Source organism: Ceratotherium simum, chromosome 29 (genome assembly GCF_057802395.1).
Source record: "Ceratotherium simum simum isolate JZ-2026a chromosome 29, ASM5780239v1, whole genome shotgun sequence".
Classification (NCBI taxonomy): domain Eukaryota; kingdom Metazoa; phylum Chordata; class Mammalia; order Perissodactyla; family Rhinocerotidae; genus Ceratotherium; species Ceratotherium simum.
The window spans coordinates 23,138,229-23,155,031 of NC_141928.1; the positions used below are offsets into that span (position 1 = coordinate 23,138,229).

Consider the following 16,803-nt stretch of genomic DNA (forward strand, 5'->3'; position numbering starts at 1 on the left):
TGTCTAGTGTGGGCATTAAAGCATCTGATTCCATTCCCCATCCTTATTCTGCATATAGAATTTGAGGTTGGAAATCATCTGTCCTAACAGTTCCTCTGTCTTTTCTCATCCATTGGCTGCTAGACCAAAGCTCTTCTGATTCATATTCCTCTTGTACATTACCTCCCTCTCCCTCTTTCTTTAAAAGCTTTTAAAATCTTATCACCTTTATTTTAAAATTTTACAATGATGTGCTTTGAGTCGGTTCTCTTTTTATTCCTTTTGCTGGGCAAATAGCATGTCCTTTTAATTTGAAGACTCATGTCCTTCAGCTTTGGGGGATTTTCTTGTATTATTTCTTGCATAATTTCCTTCCCTCCGTTTTCTCTATCTTCTCTGTCAGGAACTCTTATCAGTCAGATACTAAACTTTTGAGATGAATCCTCTATGTCTCTTATCATTCTTCGATATTCTCAGTGTTTTTGCATTTGTGTTCTACTTTCCAACCATTTTTTTTATTTGTTTTACTTTCCAAGATTTCCTCAACCTCATCTTCCAACCTTACTCTTTGATTTTATTCCAGCAATTGTATTTTAACTTCCAAGAGCTCTAATAGTCCAATTGTTCTTTTTCCACAGCATCCTGTTCTTGTTTAGTAGATGTTAGATCTCCTGAACTCTCAGAAAACACTAATAAGAATTTCTTCCAAACTTGTTTTTTTCTAATTCATACTTGGCTCACTATATGTTCTATTTATATGTCCATGATGTCAGTCCACACGTCTGATCCTGCCCACCTAGGAAGAAGGACACCTGTACCACATGCAAATAGGCAATAATCAATTACTTTTTGATAATGACCACAACAAAGAAAGTATCTAAGTGCACAAGAAGTGGGCCAGGGGCTGGCCTGGGGGCCTAGTGGTTAAGTTCGTGTGTTCTGCTTCAGCAGCCCGGGGTTTGCCGGTTCAGATCCTGGGTGCAGACCTACTCACCACTCATCAAGCCATGCTGAGGTGGCATCTCACATAGAACAACTAGAACGACATACAACTATGACATACAACTATCTACTGGGGCTCTGGGCAGAAGAAAGGAAAAAGCAGGAAGACAGGCAATAGATGTTAGCTCAAGGGCCAATCTTCCTCAAAAAAAAAAAAGAGGAAGAAGAAGAAGTGGGCCAGCTTACCTTCATGGAGTCAGAGTATAAAATATATTCCCTGAGCACAGGTAGAAAGTCTTCTGTCATGTCATCTGTCAGCTCTTCCAAGGCTGTTGAGCAGTTCCCGATGCAAGCCGACACACCCTCCAGGGGTTCGGCCAGTTCCCCCTCTAATGTGCTCCATGTGGAGTACACAGGCCCATATTCTCTCAGCTCCACAAGGTACTCTAAATGGGGAACAGAAACCAGTTAAGATCTGCTGGGTAACAATCACTGGTATTACTGACTCAATAACTACCACAGCCAAGAGCTCTCTACATTAAGATGTGTTTCCCTTGGCCATTCACTCACCTGAGCATGCTCTCCTTTAAACACAACACTGTTTATAACATAATTTTTTAAAATCTCTAAAAGCTGATGTTAGAGCTAACATCATAACATCAATCGACTCCACCCCATAACGGGAATGCCATGCCTCTGGATAATGGGGACCACAATGACTTTTGGGAGAAAGTGGTTGGAGCTGCATCCACCAAGTATCTTTAAAAATAACCACTCATGGTGGGCAGGCAATGGGGGCACAGTTTCATATAGGTTTAGGGGGATGTTTTTAAAGGAAAAAACATATACCGTGATGGAAAAATAATGAGATTTTAGGAAACATTTGGATACAGATGAGGTCTTACATAGGCAGACTCACTCTCTCACTGAGGGGTCACCCCAACCCCTTGGTCCCATCAGAATTTACTTCACATGACCCTTAGGTGTAGATGGTACCTAAAGCTACCTCCAACATCTACAGCCCCCACAAGATACCATCAGTGGGAAAAGGAGAACGAAAGCACAGGGAACAAGGAAAAATGTTGATTTATTTCCCCCCACAAAGAAAATCTGGCCCATCATTTGTCACCAGAATTCTTGCCATTACAATAAAACGTTGCCATTTTTTAGTACCAATGGATGGCAACTACCGGAGAATCCTTTTCAACATGTTTAACATGCCACCATGATCATTAAGATTGTTCAGGTCTGTCTGGCTGGCCTACACATGTGTAAGAAGACAAAGACTTCAACGTTTCGGAATACAGAAAAGCAAGCAACCATGAGGAGGGTGGGGAGGAAGTGGTGGCAACAACCAGGAAGGATAAAGAAAGGCCCCGGTAACTCCCCAGGTCAGGAAGAGTGGGTCTGAAATGAAGCCGGGGTGGGGCAGGTGAGTCAAGTTCAATTCTGAAGGCTCATTAGGATCACAACTTGGGCAAACACAGGTCATGCTGTCCTTTTGAACCACCTTTCTGTCAGAAGATAAAACCTAAGTTTGTTTTGTAAATTCTCATTCCTGCGAACAAAAGGAAGTTGAGTCAATGTCTCTATTGTTAAAGCTAAAGTTAAGAGACAGAAAAGTAGAAAAACCTAGAAGCTCAGAAGTGGTTCTTTCCCACAGGGAAAGCAAACACAAGGCTGAGATGCAGGACAAAGGATGGAGCACAAAATTACACTCTAGTCACAACTACCTCCTCCCCTCCTTGTATTTATTTATTAGTCTTATTAGTAAGATATGGCCTCGTTCTGTCACTTCAGCATTTCTGCAGTTGGATTCTGCTAAGCACACATGAATGTCATTTCTGCAAACGTGGTCCCTGGGCATGATCAAGGTCTCCACAGAGAGCTCACCTATTTCTTCTTTGATGATGCGCTGGGCTATTCGATCAATGGTTCCCAGTTTGAGCGCAAACGTATCCAAGTATTCGCCTATGGCTGCAAACTCAAGAGGCCGACTCCTCAGCTTGTAGCCCCCAGTGACATGCTTGACCGACTCGCCCACTCTAGTCAACAGCGCCATCCCTTGCTTCTTGTAGGCGTTCAGGTCCTGAGGATGACACATGAACACACAAACTCAAAGGGCTCAATCCCTCACATGGCCGGGACTCGGTAAATCAACTCCTTCAGGCAGTTTCTTTTGGGAAATGGAAGACTCCAGAAACAAGGAGCTGAGTTAGAGGACCTAACCACGTACACAATGGTATCCCCTCCCTGACATCACAACCGCCAAGCTCCCATTCCTGTGCGTTTACACCCCCATCTCTTTTAAGAGAACTAGGCTATCTTTCTAACCAGGTTCACTCACCTGAGCAGGCTCTCCTCTAAACACAATGCTGTTTCTAACATAATTTTTTAAAACCGCTAACCAAAAAAAAGTGGCCCTTTCTCCCATACAAAATACCCTAAGTTGTCTTTAGGAGCAAATTCAAGAGCTGAAATTCATTCCATTCATTTATTTATATCCCAACCAAAGCCGTATAAGGAAAGTAGAGAGTAGAGGGTGGAAGCAGGAACAGTGACAGAAGAAGCAGCACTAGAAAACCCAGGCTGAGGAGAGATGCTGTAAACAACAAAGCATTTTACCCTGAATTCCTTGGTCACAGCATAAATGGGAAACACGTTGAGCTACATAATCCATTGTACCTAAATTTAAGAAGCATGTTAGCCTGCCAGGTAAAACAGGCTTCTTCCTATCATTAAATTCTAAGAGGAGGGCCGGCCCTGTGGCTTGGTGGTTAAGTGCGCGCGCTGCGATGCTGGCGGCCCGGGTTCGGATCCCGGGTGCGCATCGAGGCACCACTTCTCCGTTCATCCTGAGGCCGAGTCCCACATACAGCAACTAGAAGGATGTGCAGCTACGACACACAACTATCCACTGGGGCTTTGGGGGGAAAAAATAAAATAAATAAAATCTTTAAAAAAAAAAAAAAAAAAAATTCTAAGAGGAATCTACAGTATCTTCAGGTTGTTCTATGTCCCTTTAATGGTGCCTTCAAAAACGATTTTACAGAAGATGCAGGTGTCTTCCTTATACCCACCCTAAATACAAACAGAATGCTAATTCCCAGTCCCAGAAGGGCATGTCTACAGGGAGATAAGAGAACACAACACAAGCCATTGCTTTCTGGTGACCTAGCTGGATATAGGGACAGAGCAGAGAACAGGGAATCATGGTTAACACAGCTGCCCGACAGCCCCTCCTCATTCTTTTTTTTTTTTTTTTTTTGGTGAGGAAGATTAGCCCTGAGCTAACATCTGTGCCCATCTTCCTCTATTTTGTATGTGGGACACCACCACAGCATGGCTTGATGAGCGGCATGTATGTTCACGCCTGGGATCCGAACCTGCAAACCCTGGGCCGCCGAAGCAGAGCACGTAAACTCAACCACTACACCACCAGGCCAGCTGCTACCCCTCCCCATCTGACACACAATCGGAGACTCAGGTCTCCATCAGTGTCTGCAGTGTAGACTCCTTCTGATTTTACTTCCTCCTTCTTCATATATCCAAGGCCTTCACTTTTGCTCTTTCCTATTCACACTATCCTCCCAACCAAGGCCTTTGCCCTATCAACTATCTCCTCTCCTGTCTCTACCTTCAACTTCTAATTCTTCAGCATGTAAAATATATCCAAGGCTCACCCATCTTAAAAACAGCAGCAATCCCCTCCAGACCCCCTCCTCCATCTCCTTCCTGTCAAAGTCAGGCTGCCTGAGAGAATGTTCTAAATATTCCATCTCAGGGCCAGCCTGGTGGTGTAGTGGTTAAGTTCGCATGTTCTGCTTCAGCAGCCCGGGGTTCCCGGGTGCAGATCCTGGGCACAGACCTACACACTGCTCAGCAAGCCACACTGCGGCGGTGTCCCACATACAAAATGGAGGAAGAATGGCACAGATGTTAGCTCAGTGACAATCTTCCTCAAGCAAAAAGAAAACGATTGGCAACAGATGTTAGCTCAGGGTCATTCTTCCTCACCAAAAAAAAATTAAATTAAAAAAAAAAAGATTCCATCTCCCCTTCTAACCTCATACTCTCTAGACAAAAAACATCCCTATAAGCACCAGGCTTTCACGAGACCATAACTGAAGCCTTGGAGGTCTAGGAATTGCTTCCATAGACAATATTTTTGGGAGCAGGGCTAGATCCAAATGGGCTCGTTGGACTACACAAGCTCTACTTGAAGTAAAAAAGAAGCCCCAGTTAACCCAGTTAATTAACATGTTGAATCAAGTTATTTAGGAGTACCTATCTGATTGGTGCACCCATATGACCAAAGGTGAAAATACTGATTTGAACGTAGTTGAACCTGAGTGTTCCCCCACCTCTCCCAGCATTATTGTCTTCTTCTTAAAGACAATTCCGGTTTGTGACAAGATCACATCATGACAAGGAAGAGGAATGCTTCTGCATCTGCTGTGGCAGAGCACGGAAGTGGCTCATCTAAGAACAAGACCAAGTTCTTCAGGGTGTGTTAAAAGAAAAGATGGGGGGCTGAGGGGAGTAGGAGATGGGAAGTTGTTGTTAATGGGTATAGAGTTTCAGTTTTGCAAGATGAAAAAGTTCTGGAGATTAGCTATACCACAGTGTGAACATATTTAACACTGATGAACTATACACTTTAAAATGGTTAAGATTGTAAATTTCATGTTATCTATATCTTACCATAATTAAAAAGCAAAAGGAAAAAAAGAAAAGATTGGGTTATTTAGTGCATTTAGTTCAGCAAGTAAAACTGACCAAGGGCTAGAATCTGTTCTGTTTAAACAAGCCAACCCCCTGTACTCACTCAGATGAAGTTGGATTTTGATTAAGATGGCTAAAGGACTTGATTTTTTTCAATCATTTCATATTGCTTGGCCCACAGATAAATATCACACACACACAAAAATCTTTCCTACTTATTCACACAGATTCCTAAGACCAGAGGTTCACGCTTTTTCCCCCTTTATCTCTCTGTTCAATAAAAATGACTAAGCTGGGCCGGCCCCGTGGCTTAGCGGTTAAGTGCACGCGCTCTGATGCTGGCGGCCCGGGTTCGGATCCTGGGAGCGCCCCGAGGCACCACTTCTCCGTCCAACGCGAGGCCGAGTCCCACGTACAGCAACTAGAAGGATGTGAACCTATGACGTACAACTATCTACTGGGGCTTTGGGGGGAAAAAACTGAATAAATAAAATCTTTAAAAAAAAAAAAAAAAATGACTAAGCTTGAGGGCCCACCTGGACAACGGACCTGTAATTCAGGTGAAACAGTGAGTTGCACTTTTGGAGAACAGGATGAATTTTACTTTGTATATAAGCTGAAAGAACTATATCTGAGGATCAGTTCACCAGGAAATACTTATTTTTAAAAAGAACACAAGTTTGACCTACAGGGGGAAAAGGCCTCCAGGAAAGAGAAAAGATTAATGGGAATGTCACCCATGAGGCTAAATGCCAATTGAGGTTTAAAAAAAAAAAAAAAAACCCCCAATACTAAAGGACTTTGCCATGTGGTTTCCATTGTCTAGAGAATGGCATTCCCTTTAAAGTCTTTCAAGTCAACTGATGTTATCTGTAAATGTTTCTCAATTTTGTCATTTTGAAAAAGAAAACTAAAAAGTACCTGGGCCTCAATACCTTGCCAACATGAAACAAATTACCTATAACCTGAATGTGGGAACGTGATACACGAAACTAAACAGACGGGGCTGAAAGGAAGTTGGCATGAGAGTCAGAACGTGAGATCCTGTTTCTGCAGACAATTAGAGTGGAGCACCTCAGGTTTTCTGGCCAGTTCTGCCAACAGGAAGTGTAGAGAGAAGTGAGGGAATGACCAGCTTGCGTTTGAGTATGCAGAATCCGGCAACTGTGTAGGACACAATTATTTCTCTGGCAAATGCTTGGAAAATGCCCACCCAATAGGAACTTGGCTGCGGGAAGTAACACTGAACTACTCTTGGTCAGACAGTCTGATATAGGGGGAAAGGGTGGCCTCAAGAGTCACAAAGACCCAATTTCAAATCTTAGTGATGCCACTTGAACAAGTACAAACTCCCTGAACTTCCGTTTCCCCCTCTGTAAAATGAAGCTCTGAGTAACCACTCACAGGGTTCTTGTGAAGAACATCCTTACCAAACGCTCAATAAAAGTTCTTTCCCTTTCGTGCCCACTGTTGCTCAGAATGGCCTCACCCAGTAGCACGCCAAGAAGTGTTTAAAGAAACACTTGTCCCTGTTTTCGGAAAGTGAAAATATTCTAACCTCCTCTGCTGTTCTGAGGAGGTGTTCTCCTGAATTCTAACCCAGAAACCATGCTAATGCAAATGGACGCCAAAAACCAGAGCAATTCTATGACGTTCACTATAGTGGGCCAGTCGTGAAGGTGGCCTGTGAGAGATCAAAGCAGCTTCTAAGAAAGACCCTGAAGAATGCTAATTTGGAGGAGGAGAATGAAAAATTCTGTCCTTACCTTAGCAGTAAGGAAAACATGAAAGTGTTCGTTGAAAGAGAGCACAGGATGATCTGTAATTCTTTTTAGGAATTTATCCAAAGCTTTTCTTCTGGTCTCCACAAACTCTTCTGAAAAACGATCCACAACACCTTTCACCACAAACTTCTCAGGAAGCGGCTATGAAGACAGGAAGAAAACTATTTAGAGTAATTGATAACACGGTGGAAAGAAAAACCACAGGCTAGCAAATAATTCCTATGACACACCGGTCAAGAACAGTATTTCTGAATCGGTTGGATCTTTATGCAGTCATCAATATAAACATTTCTGAAAAATACAGGTGGAGTAAATCACAACTACCCTATCAATTTTATAATGTGAGAAATAAAACATTAGAACATAGTCCCTGGAATACAGAAAACGGTCAGTCAACTTCTATCTAGTAAATCCAATAGTATAGTTATCGTTACATTGCTTGATGCAGATGATATAATGGGAAAGTCAGGCAAGATAAGAAAGTTAGTCTAAGGAAAAAAGGCAGACAACACTAACCACACAAAAATTTATATAAATATCTTAAGATTCTACTCCCAGTTCAGTTAAGAACCTGGTAAATGGAGAAATAAATACATTAGGCAAACTCATGTATCTAAAAAATACCTTTTCTAAGCCAACTTTTTTGTTTAGGTTTACCCTCAAAAGTTCTTAAAAATGTGACTCCCTTTACTCAAGCAAATTTCTCTAGCATATTTATTTCGAGCCAATATTGTGGGCAATTTAAAACTACCTGGCTACCAAGGGATCTTTGAGCTTTAACCTATTTCCGTAATAACTTCATTAAATGCTTGATTAAAAGGCCTTCCTCATCACTACCACCACAGGGAGAGAATCTACTAATGCACAATTTGAAAATGTTTTGGTTATGAAATATTAAAAGAACATTTACATTAAAAAATAAGCAAATCACCTGGCAGATATTTCTCCAAAGAAAATATACAAATGGCCAACAAGCACATGAAAACATGCTCAACATCATTAGTCTTTAGGGAAGTACAAACCAAAGCCACAAAGAGATACCACTTCATGCCCACTAGGATGGTCATAATAAGGAAGAAAAGAGAGAAAAGCAAAGTCAAGAACAAGTGTTGGTGAGGATGCGGATAAACTAGAAGAAGTATTTAAGTCCTCGGCCTCCTTAAGCCCTATATTATGGCAATAAAGAGATTTTTTTCAAGTTATAAATCCTCGAGCATACACCAACAAAAAGAGAAACAAGGTCTTAGCCAATGCCGAAACAGGAACCAGGTGTAGGGCATCACGTGGAAATTCCCTAACCATTTTGCTTCCTCCGAAACCCATCTACTGGGCACCACCTTCACCTCCATTCCTCAGGACCCTGTAACAACACACCCCTGCCCAAAGCTAACTGTTCCATCTGTGTCCTTGACCCATTAGTTCACGATCGTGCGCCTGCTGTCATCAATTAATTACACCTTCTCTTCCCTGTATCTTCAAAATCTCCTCCTTATTCAGCTCTGTTCCGCATCTCACAAATATAGCTGGTTCTCTTTCTACCTGAACAAAATAAATCCAACTATCCCTTGACCTTATATCTTCTTCTCCACTCTCCTTGCTATCTCATTCAACCTTTTTGAAAAGAATCGCGTATCTTTACTTCCACTATTTCCATTGATTTCTCAACCCCCAACCTTCCTCCACACCAAAACAAAGCTGGTACTGCCTTCAATGCTGCATTTCTCTTCCCTATCCCTACCCAACGCAGAAACTGCCCTTTCAACAATGGTCAATGACTTTCTGATTACCAAAGCCATTGGATATTTTCCTGTTCTTATCTTGTGAGTCCTGTTGAGCATACTCTCATTTGCTTATGCTGAATAGGACTTGGGAGGAAGGCCTAATGAGCAAATAGTGGTTAGGTGTGCCCCACTGAACATAACAGATAACCTCCTGAAATAGTTATCCACTCTTCAGATCTAGTACATTGAACTTTACGTTTAATGAATCAGGGAAGCTTGCTATTTAAAGGAAACCCGGGGTGAATCCTTCTGCAAACAGAATTTCCTTCTATAATAAGCATTATTATTCTCAAATATACATGGCTTCAGAAATTTGTTTCCTCCTATTTCAAGCTTCCTTAAAGGGGCACACCTACTCTCAGCCTCACCTTTATAATTACCTTCTGGGTTGTTTATGCATAGGAATCGGGGGTGCTGGTGAAACCAAGTAGAAATGAGATAATACAAGAGAGGAGCTCAACACAGCTCCAAGCACATGACAGATGTTGAATGAATGCCAGCTATTTTTATTAATTTGTAAACATTGAGAACAGAAAGCAAAAAGGAGAGCAGACTAAAGGGTGGAATTCCATATATCTTTTAAGCCAAAATGTTTTAAAAAATCATCTGGGATACCATTTAGCACTCACTAGGATGTCTATAAAAGGAAAATAAGTGTTGGCAAGTACGTGGAGAAAGTGGAATCCTCATACATTGCTGGTGGGAATGCAAAATGGTGCAGCCACTGTGGAAAACAGTTTGGCAGTTCCTCAAAAAACTAAACACAGGATTACCATAGGCTCCAGCAATTCCACTCTTTGGTATATAGCCAAGATAACTGAAAGCAAGTGTTCAAAATAAAACTTGTACGATAAACGTTCAAGCAGCATTATTGATAATAGTTGGGCTGAGGAAAAGGGGGAATGGGAAGTGATTGCTTAATGGGTACGGGGTTTGTTTTTAAAAGGGTGATGAAAATGTTCTGGAATTAGACAGTGGTGGTGATGGGCAAAGATTGTGAATGTGCTAAAAGCCACTGAATTGTACACTTTAAAATAGTGAATTTTATGTTATGTGCTTTTTACCTCAATTTAATAAAAAGGATGCAACGATGGAAGCAGATGTCAGAGAGGAGAGAAGACGCTATGCTGCTGGCTTTGAAGCTGGAGGAATGGGCCATGAGCCAAGGAATGTAGGGCAGCCTCTAGAAGCTGGAAAAAGCAAGAAACAAATTTTCCCCTAGAGCCTTCAGAAGGAATGCAGCCTTGTCTACACCTTGATATTAACCCACTGAGGCTGATTTTGGACTTTTGACCTCCAGAACTATAAAATAGTAAATTTCTGTTGTGTAAGTCATTTTTTAGAAAAACCACCTGGTATGGGGATGAGGGGGTGGGTAGGGATAGAGATGAAACAAGATTAGCCATAAGTTGATAAATGTTGAAACTGGGTGATGAGTACATCAGGATTCACTGCACTGAATGTCTCTACTTTAGTATATTTGACATTTCCCATAATGAAAAAGTTCTTTAAAAACTACATATGGATAAATATGATGGAACCTACAAAAAATTCTATTTGCAAAGCATTACAAGAACCCATTACATATTGCAAGGTTTAATCTTAAAATATTTACATTTTTATAGCACTTGATACTTTGGTAAAGCACTTGCACATATATTTCATACTAGTTTATAAGAAAGTATTTTATAATCTGTGAAACAAAAGCATATTTCCTATAGATGTCACTGAAAAGCTACTATTTCTGGGTAGGAAATCTGGACAAAGATTTCAATTGCTCAATCTTGAAATGTCTGAATTCCTCTTGTCAGCATTTAATTGCTTTTTCTGTGCAATTCAACAAATATTTAGTGCATATTCACTACATGACAGAAAACTTTTTCCTATCCTTATCAAACTAACAGAAAATATTGCTCCTAAGCAAAAATAAGTAACAAATAAGTAAAAAAGCATCAAGATTAAAACCCTTGTCCCTACAAAGAACAATCACCAAGCTTGGTTTAATTCATAGTACTTGAAAGTTGAACCAACGTTCAACTACTTCTTATCTACTGGGTAAGCTAAAAGCATGTATACGCTTTTTTAACAGTACAAAAAAAGGAGAAACCAACTAGAAAATGAAGTTCGAGTTTTCACTGATTTTTTTTTTTTAAAGATTTTATTTATTTATTTTTTCCCCCCCAAAGCCCCAGTAGATAGTTGTATGTCATAGCTGCACATCCTTCCAGTTGCTGTATGTGGGACACGGCCTCAGCATGGCCGGAGAAGCGGGGTTTCGGTGCGCGCCCGGGATGCGAACCCGGGCCGCGAACCCGGGCCGCCAGCAGCGGAGCGCGCGCACTTAACCGCTAAGCCACGGGGCCGGCCCTTCACTGAGTATTTCATATTAAGAAAAACAGTTGTTGCATTACAAATTTCTGATTAATTCCTAGGACTTTGCCGCTATCCAAAACAAAACTGGGTGCATAATAAATACAAATGCATCCTTCCAGCAAAGCTTCCTTCATAAAAATGGAAGCAAACATTAAATTTCCAAGTGAAATTAAACACTAAATGTAAATGCTCCATCTCTAAAATCTATCTGTCCCCATCGAATCACAAAATCTGACTGCTGAGTAACTAGCTGTGTCTCAGCAAATGAAGCAGTGTTAAAACCAACTTCTGAGCCAAAAAATAAATTAAAAAGCAAAAACCATGTCACGATGAAGACTTTCTGGTGGCTCTATTACATAATAGAGAAAAGTGAATTGTCATTATGAGATAACAAGTATACATATCCAGCATACTTCTAGTTTTAAGATGGCATTTTAAGAGCATATGATTATTTCCTTCTGGTTTTAAAATTGCACAGGAACAAAGCAATATAAAAAGAGAAAAGTCTGCTGCAGCACCAGAAAATAGAGAGGTACTGGTAACAGGCCAGAATTTGTTAAAGATACAAGGCAGAAAAGACTGGATTGAGAGAAAAGTTAACCACTATCGACCATCTTGTGAAAGGTTGGCCTAGGAAGGAAGGGGTTGGGTTTCTCCAGCAGAGTCCCAGAAGCTGCCAAGTTCAGAGCCACAGGTACTGGAAATAAGGGCAGGCCTCAGGACAGCCAATGGGGAAAGGCAAGTGAAAGAACTTGGGTTCCTCCCCAGAACCCCAGTCTGGCTGGCTGTTCACCCACAACTTCACATGGCTCCAATGAAGTCCAGGAAAAGTGGGAACTTTATCTCCATGTGCCTAACATAAGCAGTAGAATCTGACAGCTCAGGAATTCTCAGACATTTTTTACCATAGCTGACTTAAGTTGGAGGAGAAAAAATAAAAAGGAACTCACCACCACTCCCCCCAATTTTCCAACTGATTCAAAAGATTGTAAAGTTCATCTTGAAAACACGTGCAAATAGCTAGAAAAGCTCTGAAAACAAAGTATATTGGGAGGTGGGGGCCACTAGACTAAAGAGATCAATGAACCAAAAGGTTCAGAAATAGCCCAAGATGGGGCCGGCCCCGTGGCGCAGCGGTTAAGTGTGCGCGCTCCGCTGCTGGCGGCCCGGGGGGTTTGGATCCCAGGCGTGCACCGATGCACCGCTAGTCAGGCCATGCTGTGGCAGCGTCCCATATAAAGTGGAGGGAGATGGGCACAGATGTTAGCCCAGGGCCAGTCTTCCTCAGCAAAAAGAGGAGAATTGGCATGGATGTTAGCTCAGGGCTGATCTTCCTCACAAAAGAAAAGAAATAGCCCAAGAACACACAACTAATGCACGACACAGTCTAATGCACAAACTATGATAAAGATTACTCCTAAGTGGTCTGGGACAACTCACCATCTGAAAAACTAAGGTCCTCCTATCTCACATCAGAATAAATTCTAGATTTAAATATAAAAAATGAAGACACAAAAGTAGTAGAAGAAAATACAGAAAAATATATATATTTTTTTTTTATAATTTTATTTATTTATTTATTTTCCCCCCAAAGTCCCAGTAGATAGTTGTATGTCATAGCTGCAGATCCTTCTAGTTGCTGTACGTGAGACATGGCCTCAGCATGGCTGGAGAAGCGGTGCGTCGGTGCGCGCCAGGGATCCGAACCCGGGCCGCCAGCAGCGGAGCGCATGCACTTAACCGCTAAGCCACAGGGCCGGCCCCAGAAATATATTTTTAATATCCTAGGTTAGAAACAGGCTTCAAAGCCAGAAACTATAGTTTATAGGAGTCAAGTCTAAGATAAACAACAACTAGAGGAAAGACAGATAGATAGATATTCCCAACTAGGTCCATTTCCTTTGCAGATATGGAGTTTCTACAAACCAATAAAAAAAACACAATAGAAAAATAAAGAGACAATTCATGAAAGTAATACCAATGTCCAATAAAATGTTGGGAAGATATTCAGCCTCACTAGTTAAAGAAACGAAAACTTACTGGACAAAAATGAACTCAAAATGGATTAAAGACCTAAATGTAAGAGCTAAAACTGTAAAAATCTTAGAAGACAACATAGGTGTAAATCTTCATGACCTAGGATTAGGCAATGGTTACTTAGATATAACACCAAAAGCACAAGCAGCCAAAGAAAAATTAGATAAATTGGACATCATCCAAATTAAAAACTTTTGTACTTAAAGGAAACCATCAAGAAAATAAACAGACAACCATTAAATGGGAGAAAATTTTTGCAAATCATATATCTGATAAGGAACTTGTATCTAGATATTAAGAAATATAACAACTCGATAATAAAAAGACAACCCAATTCTAAAATGCACAAAACATCTGAATAGATATTTCTCAAAGGAAGATAACAAATGGCCAACAAGCACACAAAAAAACATTCAACACCATTAACTGTCAGAGAAATACAAATCAAAACCACAATGACATACCACTTCACATCCACTAGGATGGCTATAATCAAAAAGATAATAACCAGTGTGGATGAAGATGTGGAGAAACTGGAACCCTCATTCACTGCTGGTGGGAATGTAAAATGATGCAGCCACTTTGGAAAACAGTCTGGCAATTCCCCAAAAGGTTAAATATAGAGTTACATGTGATTTAGCAATTATATTCCTAGGTATACACCCAAGAAAAAGCAAAACAAATGGCCACACAAAAGCTTGCACGCAAATGTTCATAGCATCATTACTCATAATAGTCCAAAAGTGCAAACAACCCAAATGCCCAGCAAAGGTGAGTAGACAGGCAAAATGTGATATGTCCATACAATGGAGTATTATTCGACAATAAAAAGGAATGAAGTACTGATACATGCTACAACATGGGTGAACCCTGAAAACAGTACGCTAAGTGAAAAAATCCAGTCACAAAAGACTACTTAATATATGATCCTACTTTTATGAAATATCCAGAATAGGAAAATCTATAGAGAAGAAAGTAGATTAGTGGTTGCTAGGCACTGGGGAAGATAGAAGGTTTGGAAGTGACAGCAAGGAGTAGGAGGTTTCTTTTTGGGGTGATGAAAAGGTTCTAAAATTGATTTGCTGATGGCAAACTCTATAACTATACTAAAACCCCTTGTTTGTACATTTTAAATGGGTGAATCGTATGACATATGAATCATACCTCAATAAAGCTGTTTCTGAAAAAAAGAAATAAAAATTTAAACAATAATTACGTTACATGTTTAGAGGGTCTCCATCTGACAATAAACTCCCCAGGGCAGGGGTCCCTGTCTGTCTTATAACCTCTCCCAAGGGTACTCATCAAGCCTAGTAAAAAGACTAACACAAAGTCGACGCTTAATAACAGATCGACATCTCCTAGCAAAGTTGTTGTAAAATGAATTTCCACGGGGGGAAAAAAGAGTTTGTTTCCAGTTTGACTTTCATGTTTAAATCAGAGATGCTCTCCTATATTAAATCTCTCTCCACCCCGGATATGCACCAAGACTTGACAAAGAAATTTAAGTCTCCACTTGCTTCTCAAGTATCTTCCTACTCCCTGCTTCTACCCAGACTACAGAAAACCATACTTAAAGATACTCTGGATCCACTTTGGGCATTCTGGATCTGGCTTCAGTGCCTACACATGAGTGTTACTATATTTCACCACCAGGTGGCGATGTCTAACCTTTGATCTTTAAGTACAGACTTCAAATTAGCTGCCAGGCGGTGGAGCATAATTCCCCTTATGTACAGTGTGGGCTACGCATAAAGAATGACTTCCTTCCAAAGAGAACAGTATTGACAGGGAGAGAAAAAACAGTACCTGTACAGTAGAGAAACCTGACAAGCACTACCTAAAGTCAGGTGATCAAGGTCACCATCAACAGTGATAAACACTGTTGATAGTATATACCCTTGATACGATACGATGAGACTTTACCTCTGTGCCTTTCCTCTCAAGAACACATTACCCCAGTCTACTCGTGAGAAAAACATCAGACAAATCTCCACTGAGGTGCATTCTACAAAATGCCTGACAGTACTCCTCAAAACGGTCAAAGGTCATCAAAAACAAGGAAAGCTTGAGAAACTGTCACAAACAAGAAGAAGCTGAGACATGACAACTAAATGTAATGTGGTATCCTGGCTGGGATCCCGGAACAGAAAAAGGCCATTAGGCAAAAACTGAAGAACTCCGAATAAAGGACGTGTGGTCAACAATAACGTTATCATTACCAGTTCATTAAATGTGACAAATGTGCCATACTAACGTAAAGTGTTAATGATAAGCAAAAACTGGATGTGGGTATATGAGAACTCACTGTACTATCTTCATCATAATTCTGTACATCTAATACTGTTCTAAAATAAAAAGTCTATTTTAAAAAAATTTGCTAGCTGCCAATTTTGCCAAATTAAGATTTTAAGAAATAGTTCCAACTGCTTAAAAACTATAGTTTCTCATTCAGGGAAGTTTTTAAGTGATTAGAAGACAGAAAAGCAAAACTTCAGGCTTGGAGAGCAGAGGGGATACATGATAGGGGGTAGGGGGAGTTCCCCGATAAAGAATGGAGTCCCGGCAAGACCCATCATTTCCATCACGGCACTAGCAACATGGCCACCTTTGCCTTGAAGACCAAAGAAACTGCCAGAGTGTTCACAGCATATCCAGCCTCTTCCAACCATGGCGGGGAAAGCAGCACTGGAAGATGCAGTGTTAACAGGAAAATTGGTAGTGCTAAGAAATGATTCAACCATGGTTTTTACTGAAAGATAAAACCCTGAGAAGAGTTCTATGACCCAAATTGCCCTAAAGCCACTAAAGCCCAAAAAACCATCTAGGGTCTAAATAATAGTTATTATTTCTACTTAAAAAAAAAAGTAGTCAGAAAAGTACTCAATATGCATGTTGATTTAAGTAGTCTTTTAAATCTTATTTGCTCTGGTTCTATTTAAAAAATGTGCAGATGTAAGTAGTAGATAAATATTATGCTGCTTCAATAAACAGAGTTAGGTGGCTTTTTGATTTGTTTTTTAAATGAAAAACTGTGGGTGAATGGACTGTGTGCTCGATTCCTGCTCCCTGAATTACCCATGTCTAAAGACAGCCCTGCCAGCTGTGGCCTGAGGCATCTTGCTTCACCTGGTGGCAGCCATCCAAACCTCAAGAATAGTGTCTAGGAAGGGTAAGGCAGG

At 40.7% G+C, this 16,803-nt stretch overlaps 1 protein-coding gene across 1 annotated transcript in view; it reads right to left on the reverse strand.

The window, feature by feature from the left end:
• The window catches only part of SNX30 (sorting nexin family member 30), a 112,716-nt gene that overhangs the window by 34,314 nt on the left and 61,599 nt on the right, over positions 1 to 16,803 (reverse strand). Inside the window, exons 4-6 of the mRNA XM_004423338.2 lie at positions 7,413 to 7,571; positions 2,815 to 3,010; positions 1,168 to 1,367 (exon numbers count right to left, since the gene is read on the reverse strand). Of these exons, the coding sequence (XP_004423395.1) occupies positions 1,168 to 1,367; positions 2,815 to 3,010; positions 7,413 to 7,571 (555 nt within the window). The remainder of the gene's footprint in view (positions 1 to 1,167; positions 1,368 to 2,814; positions 3,011 to 7,412; positions 7,572 to 16,803) is intronic.